Consider the following 21,220-nt stretch of genomic DNA (forward strand, 5'->3'; position numbering starts at 1 on the left):
GGAGTTCGATATGGAGGCTCCAAAATACAGATGATCCGGCATGCAGTCAAAGCTTGTGAGGGTATCCGAGTGTTCAGATGCACGCCCCTTTAGGAACCCAGACTCCGTGAGCCTAATAGCCATCTTTGCGGCCATACACCTTCCGGCAATATCCACCGGCGTTATGTTCAGGATTGCATTAAGTGCGATGGTTGGGGTGGACCTTAATGCACCGCCCATGCTGACGAGTGCAGCTCGTTGAACGCTCTCAAGTTTCTTTGCAACTGTGGTCTTCTGCAAAGCCCTCCACCACATGAAGACTCCATAGAACATTATGGGCTTGACTATGGTGTCATAGAGCCAGAGTACCACCTTCGGTGAGAGGGCCCACCTCTTGCCAATAGCTCCTCTACAGCAATATAAGGCAATCGATGCCTTTTTGGCTCTTTCCTCGATATTCGGCTTCCATGAAAGCTTCTTATCCAGGATGAGCCCTAAATACTTCACTGTATCCGCCGGTTGCAAGCGGATACCTTCCAATAGCGGTAACGGCGCCTCCGGGATCTTGTACCTTCTACTAAATAAAACCATTTCTGTTTTATTTGGATTGATGGCAAGTCCACTTCCGACCGCCCATTTTGTTACAACGCCGAGATATCTCTGCGTCAGCTCGTATAGGGTGCTAAAGAACTTTCCTTTGACCATAAGTGCCACATCGTCTGCATAGGTAATCACCCGGCAGCCCAGATCCTCTAGTTTCTTCAGAAGGTCGTTAACGACTAGGATCCATAGAAGAGGAGAAAGAACCCCCCTTGAGGGGCTCACACTCCACCGCGCGCTCGCGCTGCCCCATTCTGTTTCGACCACTCTGTCGCACAGGAGACTGAAAATGAGGTGCTTGAGGTTCGATTCAACCCCAACACCGTCTAGTGCAGCTACGACTGCCTCTGGCAGGACATTGTTGAAAGCCCCCTCAATATCAAGGAAGGTCCCAACCGCGAAGTTCTTACCCTCAATTGCTTCCTCAAGCCACGACACGATAGTGTGCAAGGCAGTGTCCACTGACCTTTCTTTACGATACGTATGTTGCGCCCCTGATAGATAGTCCCTCGGAATGCGCCTCCTTAGATACCAGTCCATCAGTCTCTCCAAAGATTTTAGTAAAAACGAGGAGAGGCTGATGGGCCTTAAATCCTTGGCCGTGACGTGGGAGCCCCTGCCAGCCTTCGGGATTAACGTAACCCTGACTCCCCCCCGGCCCCCGGGATGTAACCTAATCTGATGCAGTTCGCATAGATCGGTGCCAACCAGCCGCATGATACCTTAACAGCCTGCTGCAGCTGCACTGGTATGATGCCGTCCGGTCCCGGGAACGAATTTATCGCCCAAGTCAAGTGACGCTCATCCAGAAGGTCGACAAAGGCCGTGCGATCAGCATTCAACGCTCCGAGAGATACCTCCGTAGAGGACGTGTTACTAGGGAAGTGAGCATCAAGGAGCATCTGTAGTGTCTCTTCACTGCTCAGCGCCCACTTCCCATTTACATCCTTAAGATACCCCAGGGACACAGGGTTTTTCACGAGGAATCGCCTGAATCTAGAGGACTCGTGAAAGCCCTCCACTTTTTCGCAGAAGCTCTTCCACGAGATCCTCTTAGCCCTTCTTAGCTTGGACTTGTATAACGAAAGTCCTGTTTTACACAGGACCGAAACATCGGGTACCCCACTCCTACGGGCCTTGTTAAATAAGCGTCTACAGGACGCCCTAATTTCCGAGAGCTCCAAAGTCCACTATTGAGGTTTACCTCTGCCCTTCAGTGTTTTCGATGGACAGGAGCTCTCCAGTGCAGTGTTGCACGACGAGCTGAAGGCTTCGACCCACCCATCCACCACATCGGCGGTGGCCAGCGCGCCCACCCCTAGGGTGGGTGAGCTTACCGAAGCCTTCTGCGGTAACTTTCCCAGTCCGTGTTTCGGGATTTCTGAAAGATTTCCTATGAGGACCTTCTCCGTCAAGACTAAACCCGATATATCTATGATCAGAAAAGGAGTGGTCATCGAGAACCCTCCAGTTCGAGACCAGCGGGGCAATCTTGTGTGAGGCTATGGTGAGGTCGAGAACCTCCTCCCTGCCTGCGGTCACAAAAGTAGGAGAATTTCCCCTATTGCAAATGCAAAGATTTTCGCTAATAAAATCGAAATGCGACTCACCTCTAGTGTTGGTATCCGAGCTCCCCCAGATCGAATGTCGCGAGTTGGCGTCCGAGCCGATGATGACATCAGCACCATTCCGGGACGCTTCATCCAAGGTCATCCTTAGTAATGCAGGAGGTGGCTCCACCTCATCGTCGTGAGGCATATACGCATCAGCACTATTCCGGGACGCTTCATCCAAGGTCCTCCTTAGTAATGCGGGAAGTGGCTCCACCTCATCGTCGTGAGGCATATACGCAGCGACCGCACTCTAGCTTTGCTGTAACTACGTCAGCGTTGTTGAAATTAGGTAAAAGAAATACCGTTAGTTCTTTTCTGACCAGCATACAGGCTCTATTTCTACCTGCATCCTTGGCCGCCAGCAGCTTGTGGCTCTTCGTCCTTAGTCCAGATATTCCTTTGCCAGTTAGCCACGGTTCCTGGATAAGGACCACATCGGCTTCGTCTTGCTCCAGACGAAGCAGTAGATTGACGGAGGCCGCCTTTGCGTGATGGAGGTTAATCTGGAGGAATCTCATCCTTCAGACTATCCTCTAGGAGCGCCAGTTCAGCGCTTAAGTCATGATCGACCCTCACCTCCTAAAACGATTGTTCGAGGCTGAAAACGGAGTCGCCGATCGACGATCCGCCTCCAGTACTCGCCACGTCCGAGAGGTTTGGGTCGTTTTCCGTGGTCGCTTGACCATCGCTAACGCCTTCTCCCCCGCATCTGCAGCTTGAGCGCCATCAGCCCTGGCATCCGTTGGGAGTACCTTCAGTACTACCATTTCGAACCCATAGCTGATGGCTCCCTTGGTTTTGCTGAGAGGACCGATGGACTCCGCGTTAGGCATTATCAGCGCTTGCCGATATGGTTCAACGGTTCTCTCCAGCCTTATAACCCCCCAGTCATGCGTGGGGAGTTAGGGGTTGCAGTACCTGAGGATTTCCACTATCTCCTTCGCAGTAGACGGTTCGGCCGGCAACCAGACGCGAGCCCTAGGGCGAAGAGGAAGATCCTCTTTGCCCACGGCCTCCAGTCGGGCCCCCTTCCAAACCTCCCCCACCAGGGAGACTGCCTTCTTGTATAATATGGCCGATCTTTCATCGGCGCATCTAGTCAGCTTGTGCAGCCCATAGTGCCAACCGGCACTAACGCATTTTGGGGGTGGCCCAGGGTTTTCCTTGACCACCCTGAGGAAGACCGAAGAGATAGCCGCTGCTACTCTCTTCCACTCTTCATGGGAGATAGCCCCGTTCTCCCTGCTGCGGTTGAGCACGCCAAGTATCCTTGCACCAGCACCTTTAGCAATCTCCCTGAAGGTTGGCGCCGTCCCCGTTCTCGGTTTTTTGCAAAGGGAGGTTTCTCCCTTGTGCGATCTTTGCCGCTTAACCGCTGGTTCATGTCTATTTGCTTCGAGTCGTGACCCATCGGTCTCGCTCTCGCTTAGCATCCCCACTCAGAGCCGCTATCCGACCCTCGGAGAGGTAGTCGCCTTTTATGGTCCCAAGGTTGTCTCAGTGATGAGGCCAAGGCGAGGCAATACGTTCAGAGCCGGCCAGCGCAAAGAAGGAGTCCTTTCAACTTACACCTACCACGCCAACTTAATGACGACGGGGGGGGGAACGTACTCTGAGGCCTGCCAAGGTTTTAACGGGACGGAGGCAGTTTCTACATTAGCCCGACAGCCATTTCTGATGGGTGTCACCCCATCATACTAAGGTGCCAGAATGCCGCACAGTGGTGCCGCTTCATACAAGCCGCGGCAAAAAATAGAGGGAATCGAGGTAGGGCTTTGAAATTTGGCACACATCTCTCATATTGCCAAATTAGATAAAAAAAAATTTTGTTAAAATCCGCCCACAACCACGCCCACCTCCCATATAACACAAAAATCAAAAATCATCCTACAGTAACAAAATTTTCTACAGTGTAATATTTTGTAAATATAAGCTTGTCCAGAAAAAATAAAGCAAATCCGCCCACAATTACGCCCATCTCCCATATAAATAATATAATCACAAAAGTTGCATTTTCGCTGTTATCAGGTACAGTTGCAGTAGATTAAAATGCTAATTACTCATGAGTTGGCAGCTCATTGCAGCTGATTTTTTTTTCTATCGATTAAGGAGATTTTAAAGTTTATTTTGTGTAAGTGGCTAACCTTCGCGCTCCTGCGCACAATAGTTATATTCTGTTGAAGTTGTGAAATATATGATTTTTTTGTACCATGAAAAAACATCATTTTAAGAAAAATTTTGAAAAAGAAAGTATGCATTTGATGATGTAAATCACATCTATAATATTGGTTTTAATAAATAAAAACTTTACAATTGATATTTTATGGTTAACTTTTGAGTTTTAACCTTTGCAATATTAATCACATTTTTCTGAGTAACTTTGCGTTGATACTTTGTTGGACTTTGAAGCTCTCCCAACAAAAAACCATTGAATATATCAAGCCCAAGTTTTCGGATAATGATATTTGATTAGTTCTTAGCTTAAATTGAAAAGATGGTACAAATTTGGAGTGATGAAAAAAATCCTTTTTTTCCGCTCTGGCACCACTGTGTGCCGCCACCACTAGCCCAGGGTTCTAACAGATCCAGATAAGTTTCCTATTCTAAAAACCAGTTCGATGCCAGAAAAAGTCGCCAAGGGAGATGTAAGGCCGTGAAGGCCGCGGCCCATTTGGCGTTACCCAGGATGCATCAGCGTGGAGGCGACCTGCATTACATCCCGATTTGACAGTTAGAGCCGTTTTCACAGTGATTAGTTAACGAATGGTTGAAGATAACTAATTGGTTTTCATTTCAAAGTGAATTGTCAACCATTAGTTAACTCATCTCCCGGGCATTGGTTGACGATTAGTTAACAAACAGCTGTTCGAATGTCAAACTATTTATTTTTATTAAAAGAAAAATAAAATAAATCTAAAAAACAATTTGGTGGGAAGTAGTGATCACAACAATGGAGTTCAGTGACAGTGACGACGATTACGAAGAGCTGCTAAAAGTGGTAATTTTCCGTCGGAAAAAAGAAATACGGGAGCGATTTAATTTCTTTTAACTTTATGATGAAAAGGACTTTAGAGAGCGTTTCCGCCTATGCAAAGATGCTGCATGGGAAGTATTGCAGCTCATACGTCCAGATATACAGCATGCTACCACATGGTATAGCTTTTTTAACGCTTTGCCTGCCGATTTCTACATAAAATTTTTTCCTAGGAATAATGCGTTGTCGCCGGATCATATGTTGGCCATTACATTGAGGTTTTATGCCACTGGCAGTATTCAGCAATTGATTGGAGATGTGTCAGGAGTGTCTACTAGCACAGTATCAAGAGTTGTTACTCTTGTTTCAGATAAAATAGCAAGGCTGCGAGAACGTTTTATACGATTTCCTACCACAACGGAAGATATACATCAAAAACAGAAAGAGTTTTTTCGAATTGCTAAATTTCCCAGAGTTATTGGTGCCTTAGATTGCACGCACGTAAAAATTCAGTCACCTGGTGAGCTGAAACACCTCAAAACCGTAATGAATATCTATTTTTACATGTTTCCTTCCTTTTCAGGCGGAGACCATGCGGAACTATTTCGTAATAGAAAAAGCATATTTTCTTTTAATGTACAAACGATTTGCGATGCTCGTTTGATGATTTTAGACATAGTTGCTAGGTGGCCAGGATCAACACATGATGCTACCATATTACGAAACTCTTGTATTTTTGCTCGTCTTGAGAACGGAGAGTTCGGAGATGGACTTGTGCTTGCTGATAAAGGGTATGAAAACAATAATCGGATTTTAACACCGCTTCATTCCGTTAACAGTGCAGCTGAAAGACTATATAACGAATCACATATTCGGTCAAGAAATCCAATTGAACGCTCTTATGGTGTTTGGAAGCGAAGGTTTCCAGTATTGTCTTTGGGTATACGAATGAATTGCACCAAAGTCCAATCAATAATTGTCGCCACAGCAGTGTTGCAAAATATATGCTGCTTACATCGCGATACTGAAGCTCCTCCTTTAGATCCTGAGATTGATACGCAAATTTTGTCAGTTTTAAGCATACCGAATAATCGCAGCTCTGATCGGCGTACTGAAAAAAATGTGACGAGGAATAATTTAATAAATGGGTACTTTGCAACCTTATAACTGCAAGTCAAGCATTGTAAGACTATCAATCAGAAGCAAATAATACAACAATGTTATTTAAAACACTTTTATTTTGTATGTGTCAAGTTATTTTGTACTTGTACTGTTTTTTTCCAATTGAAGATTGCGCCATTGAATTTCCTTTAATTGCTCTTCCATAATTCTCATACGCATTTTGTGTTCCACTTCAGATTGCTTTATATGTTGGTCGTACATCTTTACTCGCTTTTCATGTTCAGCTTTTAATATTTCAATCTCTACGCGGCATTTTTCTCCGGTCCATTTTGATTTAACAGCGGCCAGCTTCGACCATGATGTATTTTTCTCTTTGCTTTGCGATCCGTCGATTATAAGTTTTTTACATTTAGGAGCTTTTAAATCTGCAGGCGTGTATGTACTCCAATTTTTCGAAGTAGTAGCTGTGTTGGATGTGTTCTTGATGTCTTCAAATTCCTCGCTCCCATCCTGAGATTGCTTAGCACTGATGTTATTTGCTGCCTTATCTGCAAAACCATTAATACATTTAAATGATGGTATTTGAATAAAATTAAGTAATTTCTTACCAATGCTAACGATAACATCCTCCGTTTTGTTTCGCACAAAAGGATTATCGGAATCGTATACAGATTCCATTCCTTCTAACTGCTCCGAGCCTATTATTGATGTTAACATTACATCAATATCATTGGTGCTAATTTTCAATGGCGGCCCTCCTCCTGTCGCGATGCAACTTCTTTTTTCGGCTGCTACTTTTTTCTTTAATTCCTTTTTCATGTTGTAATATTTGGTACGCAGCATTTTTTCATCGCGAAATGAAGACGAGGTTCTGCTGTTATATTCCTCCTGAATTTTTAACCAAGCTTTATTTTTCACATCTACCGTAAAAGTATCGCTTTTTTTGCTCTCTATCACATTTTTATGTTGTTCTATTATAGCAAGTAATAAATTTACGTCGTTTTCACTGAAATTAATCTTTTTCGTCGCCATTTGAATTGCAATTTTTACCAATCGTGAAATGAAATAAAAACATAAATTGTAAAACTGTAATGTCAAGATCATATGTTTTCTATGGTGCTACCAGACTTTTAGCCAGAAAATTTATTTTTATAACTAAGCACTGTGAAAAACATTGCTTTAGTTAACAAACAGCTGTTGGCTACATTGACTAATAGTCAACCAATCGTTAACTAATCACTGTGAAAACGGCTCTTAGTATGACATAAAATTTATCCTGTTGAGATGCCCCGTAAAGATAAAGTTATTCAACATAGTCTACTATTACACACGACAACTTTTGTTGCAGCAATTCTTGGTTTATAGACGAGGGGGCGACGAGAAAAGGAGAATCGCGCCGAGTTTCCAATGTTCAGCAATACGCTTTGTGTTCTTATTCGTAACAGTTCGCTGCGACGTTTTTCCGGCATTCGTGTTCTTTCTTTCGTAGTACATAGTTGCATTTGCGTATATTTTTTTTTGAAATTAATATTTTGAATATATTTAAAAAAATTTACTTTCATCTTTTGGTAAGTAATTTGCAAATATGTATACAAATATATATAATATAATATAAATAATTTAGAAAATGGAGTATGACGAAAAAATCGAATTAATTAAAGACATTGTGAAATGTATAGAGGAAGCCATACAAATTGATTCAGACGATAGCGAAAAGGGTGATATATGTAAAGGTCTGTTATATAATCTTTGTTTTAATTTTGAATTATAAATAAAATGTATTTCTTAATTGACAGAACTGATTAATATATGTGATAGAGTGGCCCAAATACCTATAAGGAAAAAGAAACGACAATGAGTTAAAGGAAAGAGTAGACAATAGGTTAAGGTAAAGTGAAAGAGAATGAGAAAAAACTCGAATAGAGTTGCTCGTGTGAAGGTAATGGGCGACAGCAAAAGAGAATCGCCCGAGAATTAGCAACAAAAGTTGCCGTGTGTAATAATAGACATATAGAACTTTACCAATTGGTAAATTTTCGTACGGCCGCCAGTCACACTTTCAATGTTTATTGTGATATCGATCGTGTTCCGTACTAATTCATGAGGGATCGCGAGTTCAATATATATCACCTCTGGACTTATTAATTAAACCGATCTGAACCATTATGAAAGGAATCCAATGAGGATGGTTTGTAAAAAATAAATCAGAAAATGTATATTTTTACCCCACTTACGACCGTAAATTAAAAAAAAAAATCATTTCTCACTTATAACCTTAAATGTTATATGTGTTAAATGATAAATTTAGACAGAGAACATATTATTATTACATAACATTTAGCTTAGCTGCAACACACTCATAAGGGCGAGTAAATTCAGAAAGGTGCGAACAAACTGTACAATACCTAGTGAAACGTCTTGTTTTGTTTACATTTTTTGACATCCAGTTCGTACAGATTTGGATTTTCCATTACATTGGTGATAAACGCGCGGATAATGAGATAATTTACGCAAATTTCAATATGACGCGCACTGGAAATACGAATTAAATGTGTCGATTTCACAAAAATGAAGCTCAATAGAGCCCTAAAATGTAGTGAAATGAGGTCGTTTTTGTTCGCACTCGCGACTAAGTAGGCATTTGAAAAGTAAACACTTTTCTCGACGAACAAAAACCAAACTCTATAAGACACTCGTTATTCCCGTCCTGCTATATGATGCAGAGGTACGGACGATGACAACATCCGATGCATCGACGTTACGAGATTTCGAGAGAAAGGTTCTGTGAAAGATTTATGATCATTTTCGCGATGTATGAGATATACGATGATATTGACATGGTTCAACGAATCCAAAGACAGCAGCTACGCTGGCTAGGTCATGTTGTCCGATTGGTTGAATACACTCCAGCTCTGAATGTATTAGAGGAAGAGCTCCAATCCGTTGGAGAAATCAGATGGAGAAGGACCTGGCTTCGCTTGGAATCTTCAATTGGTGCCACGTAGCAAAAGGAAGAAACGACTGGCGCACTGTTGTCAAATTGGCTATAACCGTTCTACGTCAGTAAAGAAGAAGAATTGTAATATTTTTCTGGATGAGTCTCTAGGCCAAAGGCCATAGTTTAAAAATTTTAATAGTGCAGTATACCTTGACATCGAGAATTTTTACGAAATTGAATTTCATTGGTTGTGTTCTAGGGCAATGGTGTCACCCAATAATGATAGTGTCAACGAAATAAACGATCTAATTATTCAAAAAGTTCCCGAAGAAAAAAAATGCATATCGATAGATACCGTGACTAATATCAAAGACGCAGTCCATTATCATCTTTCGCTCTAACTACAAACAAGTCCTAAGGCCAAACTTACGAATTAGTAGAGATGAAAAGAATGTTTTACTCATGGCCAACGGTATTTTGGCCTATCATTTTTCTTCACTTAATTAATTGTTATTGACCCCACGTAAAAACGAGAAAGTATATGTGGGAGAGTGTATACAAAATTATAACTTTTGAAATGATTGTTTAATACCCGTGTGAAGCCGAAGCGAGTACAATTCCGAATTCTTTGGCGCCGCGATTTTAAGGTGCCGTTGCAAAGAGGAAGTCCTCCTGATTAAAAAATATATAGATCGTCATATATCTTATACAGCTCATCGTTCCATCGAATGCGATATTCGCCGTGGCCAACGCGCAAAGGGCCGTAAACTTTTCGCAGAACTTTTCTCTCGAAAACTCGCAACTAGAACTCATCAGCTGTTTTCATCGTCCAAGGCTCTGCACCATATAGCAGGACGGGAATTATGAGTGACTTATAGAGTTTGGTTTTTGTTTGTCGAGAGAGTACTTTGCTTCTCAATTGCCTACTCAGTTCGAAGTAGCACCTGTTGGCAAGAGTTATCCTGCGTTGGATTTCTAGGCTGACATTGTTGGTGGTGTTTACGCTGGTTCCAAGATATACGAAATTATCTACAACTACAAAATTATGAATGTCAACAGTGACGAGAGTGCCAAGTCGCGAGTGCGACAATTGTTTGTTTGATGACAGAAGATATTTCGTCTTGCCCTCGTTCACCACCAGACCCATCTGCTTTGCTTCCTTGTCCAGTCTGTAGAAAGCAGAACTAACGGCGCGGGTATTGAGGCCGATGTTATCAATACAGCGCCAGCAGTTGTACGCTCTTATAAAAGACTGTACCTGTTCGATTAAGTTTCGTGCGGTCGAAAGCAGCTTTGAAATCGACGAAGAGGTGGTGTGTGTCGATTCTCCTTTCACGTGTCTTTTCCAAGATTTGGCGCATGGTGAATATCTGGTCGGTTGTTGATTTACCAAGTCTAAAGCCACACTAATAAGGTCCAATGAGTTTGTTGACGGTGGGCTTTAACCTTTCACATAATACGCTCGACAGAACCTTATATGCGATGTTGAGGAGGCTAATCCCACGGTAGTTGGCGCAGATTGTGGGGTCTCCTTTTTGTGGATTAGGCAGAGCACACTTAAATTCCAATCGTTGGACATGCTATCGTCCGATCATATTCTACAAAGAAGTTGTTTCATGCTCTTTACCAGTTCTTCGCCACCGTGTTTGAATAGCTCGGCCGGTAATCCATCGGCACCCGCTGCGATGTTGTTCTTCAGACGAGTAATTGCTATTCGAACTTCTTCATGATCAGGCAATGGAACGTCTGCCCCATTGTCATCGATTGGGGAATCGGGTTCGCCTTCTCCTGGCGTTGTACTTTCACTGCCATTCAACAGGGTGGAGTAGTGTTCCTCCATAATTTTAGTATGCTTTGGGCGTCGATCACTAGATCACTTTTGGGTGTTCTACAAAAGTATGATCCGGTCTTGAACCTTCTGTAAGCCGCCGCATCTTTTCGTAGAATTTTCGGGCATTACCCCTGTCGGCCAGCTTGTCACGCTCGTCATTTTCACGCATTTCGGCCTCTTTCTTTTTCTGTCTGCAAATGCGTCTCGCTTCCCTCTTCAACTCTCGGTATCTATCCCATCCCGCACGTGTTGTGGTCGATCGTAACGTTGCGAAGTAGGCAGCCTGTTTTCTCTCCGCTGCGACACGGAACTCCACGTCGTACCAGCTGTTCTTTTGCACTTTCCGAAAATTTATGGTTTCGGTTGCAGCTGTACGTAAGGAATTTGAAATGCCGTCCCACAGTTCCCTTATACCGAGTTGTTGACGAGTGCTCTCAGAGAGCAGGAGTGCAAGTCGAGTAGAAAATCGTTCGGCTATCTGTTGTGATTGCAGCTTCTCGACGTCGAACCTTCCTTGTGTTTGTTGGCGTGCGTTTTTTGCTGCACAGAGGCGGGTGCGAGTCTTGGCTGCAACAATATATGTAGTGGTCCGAGTCGATGTTAGGACTTCGGAGCGCCCGCACATCTAAAACACTGAAGACGTGTCTTCCACCTATCACAACAAGATCGATCTGGTTGGTGGTTTTTCGATCCGGAGACAGCCAAGTAATTTGATGAATCTTCTTGTGCTGGAATCTAGTACTACAGATAACCATATTTCGGGCCCCGGCGAAGTCAATCAGGCTCAACCCATTTGGGGATGTTTCCCCGTGGAAGCTGAATTTACCGACCGTTGTGGCAAAGATACCTTCTTTACCCACCCTGGCGTTAAATTCGCCAAGCACGATTTTGACATCGTGGCGGGGCAGCTCTCATAGGTGTGCTCCAAGCGCTGATAGAAGGAATCTTTGATCTCATCGTGCTTCTCTTCCGTATGTTGAAGAACCTCGCTTTGATGCGGATTGTGCCTAGACGTTTATTCACCGGAGTGAATGATAGTAGTCGGCGATAGAGTCTTTCTCCCACCACGAATCCCACACCAAACTTGCGCTCCTTTATATGGCCACTGTAGTAAATGCCACAAGGACCTACTCGTCTCAGTCCTTGTTTCGTCCATCACATTCCTTAGATTCCATGGTCATCATCAAAAGGGGGTCACTCTTCCGAGGCTTATTGTTTCCTTTCATTGGGGGTGTTTGTTTACTTGGCGGGTCCCAAACCCAGCGCACAACCCTATGTAGGGGATGTTTCGCCTTCTCACTTTAGCTTGCCTTCAAACGGATGTTCTTAGGCTACCCATGGGATGCTTGGTCAAAGACCGGAAGTCGTGTGCTGCTTGAGCCAACTAGGTAATATTATATAGTATAATATATTATGTAATAAAGTAATAAAATATTTAGGTTACCCCGGGTATTTGCTCGAGCAGGATTATTTTTTTAAAGGAGTTCTACGCGAAAGTACGTCCGTCACCCCAGGTATTGGCTCGACTAGGGTAATTTTTTTAAAGCTCCAACCTCCAACGCAAAAATGAATACTACGTGAATGACTTCAGGCACGCCGACTTGATATAAATTTTATAATATTATAATAGAGTTTATATATAAATCACATATTATATACATCATATGTATATAGAAAGTGTTAACTCAATTATAGCTTGATAATTTTTGGAAAGTATTTTTTAGTATAGTTAATATAGAAAGAAGAATCGCGCGGAAATACAAACAAAGAAAAATCGTTGAAAATTCCACATATTTGGATGCTAATTTTTATATAAATACAAATATGTAAGTTTTATTAAAAATTTTTTCTAGTCATTTGCAAAAATGTTCTGGTACTTGAGTAGGTGCAACTTCTTTCGAAAATATTTTTTAAACCATAATGTCAAATAATCTTTTTTATGTGTTTACATTTTAACGATGTGATTTGATTTAGAATATATTATTTTGCAGTTATAACTTATGAAACAAATTTTTATTGTCCAGAATGTTCAAAAAGTTTATCAATTATAAGTATAAACAAAGTACAACAGCTGATGTAGACCTTCTAAACAAGAATACTTGTAGGTTTGACAAATTGTTGCTTGGGTAGATAGTACCCAGTAATTATAAATTTAATCACGGCTACATAAGAGATACAAGTTACAATTCTCCTGGGTCCTTAAATTTAGAGCCCTATGACTGATTCTCATATAACTTTTGCTTTGAAAAATGTTTTAAAGAGTGCCTTCCGACAAGGACTGTTTTTGTCACGCATTAACGGCAAGAGCGCAGATTATCAAGCCGAGAAAAAATGATTTGAATAAATTTACAAAAACGACTGGACATTGCTGGCCGTGATGTCACACGATATCCGATTAAGGTTAGTGGTACTTAATACATAAATTAGTATAAAAATAAAGTTAGACAAAAGAAGCTTAGTAAAATTATGAAATTACTTTTTTACAGTTGCAGCTACTTGGTGGTTATACATTTTGACCTACATGTACCACCTATGACATCGAGATGAAACAGTGAGTAGCGTTGAAAACAACTGAGGTTGTTACAAATAGCTTTCAACGAATTTAACAAATTTTACTAAAATAATATTTTTTTCCTTACTACAGTTATCCGACGGTTGTGTGATAAAGATATTAAGGAGCTATTCCAACCGCATTTAATAAACGTTGGAGAACAAGACATCGTTAGATCAGTGTTTTACACCATACAACATATATGATCGGAATTGTACGAGCATACCTTGTGTGTGTGTGGATAAATTTGCGGTAAGTTATTGTAAATGGGAAAAAATGTAACAGAGGAAAACAAAAAATATTCTAATATGCTGAAATTTAAAATTCATCTTGAAGACCCGCTACAACAAAAAGATGTCCTTCTCGTCGACGTTATTTTGGCTGAAATGGCAAAGGACCGGAATGTTTTTGGATGTTTGTAGAAACAAAAAAAATAATAAAAGTATTACAGAAACTTGCAAAGAGTTTAAAGTAGTAGCAAGGGGCATAAGTTATAGAAAGAAATTTAATATCGTTATTGTTTTAAAGTTATACCTGTATCTGCGTTTTGTGTTCTCACTACAAGATCGGAGTAATCAAATTGGTAACTTTTTGTCTTGAAATGGAAAACTCTATTGTAAGAGTATAACATTCATCATAGATAATGTTTGAGTACCTAAGAATGAGACGCATATATTGACAATGAATCCGTTAAAAATTGTCGCCATTCGAAGAAAAATTTTAAGCATCGTAAATGATTTGAAGAGCGCCAGGTAAGTTGCAATCATGTTATTATTTATAATTAGAATCTTTTTAGAGCAAGAAAAATCGAATAAATTGAAGAACTTTGGAAATTTTATGTAGACTCACAACGCTTAAGCTTATAACTTGCACTAGCAGTTATTGTACAATAGGGTGGGTCGATTCTGGACTTTTTTCGATTCGGGATTTCTAATAGTGCGGAAAAGTTGCCTTAGTACTTCCTGATTCCAATGCAACTTTTTGTTTTGAGATCGGATTGCATCTTCAACCCCAACTCCAGCCTTGAAATTTCGGAAATTCGCCTAAAATCGTGAAATTGTCTACCTAGCGCCTGAAATACGCATCTCATGGCAAAATGCATAAAACAAAAGCTATTTGTCACGTCATTTGTTACTGAAATTACCGAGATACGAGCGGAAAGGCGGCGCGCCACAGCGCAAGGTGAAAATTGTTGCAGCTCTCAGCTAACCTGTATTGGTCACCCAGAACCCAACGCGTGGAGGTGGCTGCTCTCCGGGTTCCTCCCAAGCCCAACCCAACCAACCAACCATATGTCAGGCTTGTTTTAGTCTGAATCTGTGTCAAATTTATTGATAAAATCAGATTTTGTACTAAACTCTGGCACTTGTTGCCTAGATTTCAGTGTAGAGCGTATAAAACGATCACGAGATTGGGGGCCAATAACTTTAGAAGATGCCTCTGTCACCAGTTTGACGGTTCTCTCAACTGCCACGGTGTGAGAGGGGAATTCACTAAATTTCCATACATCTGCAGTGTCTCCCGACAGCCCTTTTATGAGTTCTTCATTAGAAACTGAACTAAAAACTGGTGGAACAGTCAGGGTAATAGTCTTCCAGTTAATCATAACGTAATAATTATTAGCTTTGAAATTCAGCTTTGGCACTTTATTACATCTAACCCTTCCATTTACATTGTCAGACTTTGCTTCTCTGGCTGCCAGAACACGGCCTAGGGCCAACTTTCTGACTTCTATCCGTTCGTCAGTCATCATACTAAGGAAAATGTTTTCTGGAAAAGCAAAGAAAGCATTCTGTTGAATGGATGAATCGACAACCTTGCGCAGTTTAGCAGATAAGTATCTCGACCTTTGAATTGCAGCATAGAGATGGCGCGAGCCATCTTTGATTGAACTGTTGAATCTTATTGAGAACCACAAAGGTGAGTAAACTGTAAGTATGTACTTGACCAAAATCTTTATTTCCTTTGTTGGTTTGTCAGTAGAAATGTATAATCTCAAAATTCTATTTGCACAAGTGAGCCAGCGAGATTTGCACATGTTACCTGGATGCATCGACGCTAAATCTGAGGAACATTGCCCGGAAATAACAGCTTCTGATATTTTAAAGAGATAAGCTTGGTCTGTGTTAAGTTGGGTCGGATTAATAACCTCAGAAGGTAATTGGCAGGATGGAAAACTTTCAAATTTGACAGGCACAATCAGGGAGCAGTTTACCTATGTCGCCAGAGAATGTATTTGGACTCTTTGAGACACCATCTATGTGTTCGAAAAGAGCACTAAATGGAAGTTCTTTGAAATTAGAAGACAAACAACCCACTGTAATGGCCTACCTATTCTTTCTTCTAGTTTCCGAATAATTCCACCTTTCCAACCTATGTTCGTGTTGGTGCCATCAGCACCGACAACTTCTAGATGTTCCATATCAACTGAATTGTCTTGTAAATGTTGCCATATAGCTTGCGTCTCATCCTCAGCTGACCCGGAAGGAGAGGTGACGTGGCCAAAGTAATGAAAACCAGGTTCCGCTATAAGAGAAATGTGTTCCTCTTTGACAGTGTCGCGGTAGTACTTTTCACCTTCGCTGACTTGTGTAAGTGTATTGTCTTTGCGGCCGTCACAATACAGCCCATATACAGAGTCAATACTTTCGGTGTTTTGGAGCTTAACTCGAACACTTTTTTTTGCCCGACTAATCTTGCATTTGTCAGTGACAAAGCTAGCCTGATCCTCTGTTATCAAACCTGCTTTTTTGGCATCCAGAAAAGCAGATGTAACAATCAAGGCCGCTGCTCTATCACTTACTCCAAATCTTTGGGCAGCTTAAGCAGTGTGTTCTAATACTAGTGTGTTTTGTTTGGTTTTAGAGGATGGAAGAGAAAATTCATCATCAGCATCGTTTTTGGAAGAATCCATGTGCGACGCACCTACATTGTTGTCGTCTGTATGAGAGTCTGGCTGATCTGAATGGTCACGTGTTCTAGCTGATACTTTTCTGGTAAGTGTTGATGTTGAATGACGTTTTGAAAGCTTTTCTGTAAGTTCATTTTTCTTTGTATTTTTTTTTTCAGGAAGATCAACACTTCCAATGCGACCAATTCTTCTGGTTCTCTGGTCCAAGAGAAATGGTCGTTCATTGATAGGAACTTTCCTTTCCTTTGGACAAGTGCAAGAAGAAAAATAAATGCATTTACAAGCAGCGATGTCAAATAATTTTCCGGCAGAAGAGACAAAGTCGTCTCTTTTAGAGCTCAAACCTATTGGGTTCCTTAAAAACATTTGTTTAAAAGTCAGAAATTTCTTATGGTATGTGGTGAGCATTTTTACAACTCTGGTGTGTGAAACTATCGGAATAGATGACTTTTTGAAAGTATTTTCAACCTTTTTCTCCTATTTCTGTAACCTCTTTACTCCTAGGTTCTTAGTTGTCGCTTCGGAGGCGCCCTATACGAAATCTTTCAAACTGATAACATAAAAGAACATCCTGGTAAGTAGGTAACTGGGACTCAGAGGGATTGAACGGATATATGCCAAACACAGGACATTTCTGTCTAAATTTAAATTTAGATACAGACATTTTGAGTTCTGTGTTCTGTTGAGAGAACATAAGTGATAGCACTCGGCGAAATCAACGACAACAGTGAAGGAACTCGATGAAAAAATATTTATGTGGAGACCAGTCCGAACGTGTCCTTTAGCGTAGGTAAATGAATGTGAGTGATAGCACTCAACGAAATCAACGTCAAGAAGTGTGGCCGCAAGCCGATTTTCACCTAGCGCTGTGGCGCGCCGCATTATCGCTCGTATCTCGAGAACGGTTCGTCCTACGGCCATTGCGGTAGCAAATGACGTGACAAATAACTTTTGTTTTATACATTTTGCCATGAGTTGCGTATTTCAGGCGCTAGGTAGACAATTTCACGATTTTAGGCGAATTTCCGATTTTCAATAAGAAAAGGCTTAAAGATGAATAGCGTTATTAAAAAATCGTGAATCGTGCAAATGATATGTTGTTTCTAAAAATTTATTGAATTGTTTCTAATTGCAGATTGAAATTCTGATGTATGCAGTTATATAAAATGTCGCTTGGCCAATAACAATGCCTTGGTAGTGTCTTTGCCAGAATACGATCCAACAATACCATGGTTGCAACATTATGTTAATTGTCCGTTTAAGAGCCATGTATGTATAAACAAAGAACAGTTTTTTCAGTGACTTGAATCAAGAACAAAAAATGTATCACAAAATGTTGGCTGGACATTCTAAACAACAAATGGACCATATTTTTTTAGAGCATTTACGGATGAGCAATTAGCTGCTGTAATGTAATGTTCCAAAAAATTGCTTAACATATTTTCAAGTATTTGTCTTTAGTTCACCAACGCGGAGGCTTTTAAGACATTAATGGATATGAATGCCACAAATAATCGGGGCATTGCTACGAGTCCGTTGGCGGAATGGGTGCAAAAAGTGAGCTATTTACCAATGCCTGAAAGTGTTCGAACAAAACTTGACGAATATATTGATGATATACAATAAATGGAAGAATGTAAGTTAAAAACAATTAGTTAATATTTAAATTTCGTATTATTTCACAAGTATACATATGTATTCATTAAAGTAGCGGGCGAATTTGTCAACATTGAGGGAGCTGGACTTGATCTACTTCAAAGCAAGATTAACCCAAGTTGTGTACCAAACGCTTATTCGACATATCTTGGATGAGTGTATCTAATATTATAGTATTAGTAATGATAGTATATATTTTTAAAATTTAATGTAGTTTCTATTCATTTTAGATATTTGCAAATTTCTGAGGAAAAATCTCAAGTCGGACCCAGTCACTATTATTATTATATTTATATTACTCAATACTAATGGAGTCATGTGTAGAAGTTCACGCAAGTGAGGAAAGTTCTCTGATCGCCATTCACTTGGGAGTGGCCAGAAACGATTCTTTTACATATGACTCAAGCAGCTCACGACTTCCGGTCTTTGACCAAGTATCCTCTGGGTAGCCTAAGAACATCCGTTTGAAGGCGAGCTAACGTGAGAAGGCGAAACATCCCCTGCATAGGGTTGTGCGCTGGGTTTGGGACCCGCCACGTAAAAAAACACCCCCAATGAAAAAGCAAACACAGCCTCGGATGAGAGACCCCCCTTTTGATGACGACCATGGCAAACGAAATAAGGACTATGATTTGAGGGCATGCACCTGGAATGTCCGGTCCCTTAATTGGGAAGGTGCCGCTGCCCAGCTGGTAGATGTCCTCGTAAAGATAAAGGCTGACATCACCGCCGTCCAAGAAATGCGATGGACGGGACAAGGACAGAGACGAGTAGGTCCTTGTGACATTTACTACAGTGGCCATATAAAGGAGCGCAAGTTTGGTGTTGGATTCGTGGGGGGAGAGAGACTCCGTCGCCGAGTACTATCATTCACTCCGGAGAATGAACGTCTAGCCACAATCCGCATCAAAGCGAGGTTCTTCAACATATCGCTGATTTGCGCCCACGCCCCGACGGAAGAGAAGGACGATGTGACCAAAGATGCTTTTTATGAGTGCTTGGAGCGCACTTATGAGAGATGCCCCCGCCACGATGTCAAAATCGTGCTTGGCGACTTCAACGCCAGGATGGGCAAAGAAGGTATCTTTGGCACTACGGTCGGTAAATTCAGCCTCCACGGGGAAACATCCCCAAATGGGTTGAGGCTGATCGACTTCGCCGGGGCCCGAAATATGGTTATCTGTAGTACTAGTTGCAGTCAAGATTCGCACCCGCCTCTGTGCAGCAAAAAACGCACGCCAACAAACACAAGGAAGGTTCGACGTCGAGAAGCTGCAATCACAACAGACAGCCGAACGATTTTCTACTCGGCTTGCACTCCTGCTCTCTGAGAGCACTCGTCAACAACTCGGTATAAGGGAACTGTGGGACGGCATTTCAAACTCCTTACGTACAGCTGCAACCGAAACCATTGGTTTTCGGAAAGTGCAAAAGAACAGCTGGTACGATGAGGAGTGCCGTGTCGCAGCGAAGAGAAAACAGGCTGCCTACCTCGCAACGTTACGATCGACCACAACACGTGCGGGATGGGATAGATACCGAGAGTTGAAGAGGGAAGCGAGACGCATTTGCAGACAGAAGAAGAAAGAGGCCGAAATGCGTGAGTACGAACAGCTTGATAAGCTGGCCGACAGGGGTAATGCTCGAAAATTCTACGAAAAAATGCGGCGACTTACAGAAGGTTTCAAGACCGGAGCATACTCCTGTAGAACCCCCAAAGGTGATCTAGCCACCGATGCCCAGAGCATACTTAGATTATGGAGGGAACACTTCTCCAGCCTGCTGAATGGCAGTGAACACATAGCACCAGGAGAAGGCGAACCCGATACCCCAATCGATGACGATGGAGCAGACGTTCCATTGCCCGACCATGACGAAGTTCGAATAGCAGTTGCCCGCCTGAAGAACAACAAAGCGGCAGGGGCAGACGGATTGCCGGCCGAGCTATTCAAACACGGCGGCGAAGAACTGATAAGGAGCATGCATCAGCTTCTTTGCAAAATATGGTCGGATGAGAGCATGCCCAACGATTGGAATTTAATTGTGCTATGCCCAATCCATAAAAAAGGAGACCCCACAATCTGCGCCAACTACCGTGGGATTAGCCTCCTCAACATCGCGTACAAGGTTCTATCGAGCGTATTGTGTGAAAGATTAAAGCCCACCGTCAACAAACTGATTGGACCTTATCAGTGTGGCTTCAGACCTGGAAAATCAACAACCGACCAGATATTCACCATGCGCCAAATCTTGGAAAAGACCCGTGAAAGGAGAATCGACACTCACCACCTATTCGTCGATTTCAAAGCTGCTTTCGATAGCACGAAAAGGAGCTGCCTTTATGCCGCAATGTCTGAATTTGGTATCCCCGCAAAACTAATACGGCTGTGTAAACTGACGTTGAGCGGGACCAAAAGCTCCGTCAGGATCGGGAAGGACCTCTCCGAGCCGTTCGATACCAAACGAGGTTTTAGACAAGGCGACTCCTTATCGTGCGACTTTTTCAATCTGCTGCTGGAGAAAATTATTAGAGCTGCAGAACTGAACCGAGCAGGTACAATCTTTTATAAGAGTGTACAGCTGCTGGCGTATGCCGATGATATTGATATCATCGGTCTCAACACCCGCGCCGTTAGTTCTGCTTTCTCCAGACTGAACAAGGAAGTAACGCAAATGGGTCTGGCAGTGAACGAGGGCAAGACGAAATATCTCCTGTCATCAAACAAACAGTCGTCGCACTCGCGACTTGGCACTCACGTCACTGTTGACAGTCATAACTTTGAAGTTGTAGATAATTTCGTCTATTTAGGAACCAGCATTAACACCACCAACAATGTCAGCCTAGAAATCCAACGCAGGATTACTCTTGCCAACAGGTGCTACTTCGGACTGAGTAGGCAATTGAAAAGTAAAGTCCTCTCTCGACGAACAAAAACCAAACTCTATAAGTCGCTCATAATTCCCGTCCTGCTATATGGTGCAGAGGCTTGGACGATGACAACAACCGATGAGTCGACGTTGCGAGTTTTCGAGAGAAAAGTTCTG

At 42.1% G+C, this 21,220-nt stretch overlaps 2 protein-coding genes across 2 annotated transcripts; one reads left to right on the top strand and one right to left on the bottom strand.

The window, feature by feature from the left end:
- Positions 1–3,626: 3,626 nt before the first annotated feature.
- Positions 3,627–6,333, top strand: LOC125775457 (putative nuclease HARBI1). Its single transcript, XM_049446102.1, has 2 exons — positions 3,627–5,345; positions 5,400–6,333. The coding sequence occupies exon 2, from the start codon at positions 5,425–5,427 to the stop codon at positions 6,331–6,333; it is 909 nt and encodes a 302-aa protein (XP_049302059.1). The 5' UTR covers positions 3,627–5,345; positions 5,400–5,424.
- An 87-nt stretch (positions 6,334–6,420) lies between these two features.
- Positions 6,421–7,551, bottom strand: LOC125775454 (myb/SANT-like DNA-binding domain-containing protein 3). The gene is made up of 2 exons (XM_049446098.1): positions 6,897–7,551; positions 6,421–6,836 (listed from the first exon to the last, which is right to left on the bottom strand). The coding sequence occupies exons 1-2, from the start codon at positions 7,390–7,392 to the stop codon at positions 6,421–6,423; spliced, it is 912 nt and encodes a 303-aa protein (XP_049302055.1). The 5' UTR covers positions 7,393–7,551.
- Between the last annotated feature and the right edge of the window lie 13,669 nt (positions 7,552–21,220).

The sequence above is a fragment of the Bactrocera dorsalis genome, chromosome 1, assembly GCF_023373825.1.
Source record: "Bactrocera dorsalis isolate Fly_Bdor chromosome 1, ASM2337382v1, whole genome shotgun sequence".
Lineage (NCBI taxonomy): Eukaryota > Metazoa > Arthropoda > Insecta > Diptera > Tephritidae > Bactrocera > Bactrocera dorsalis.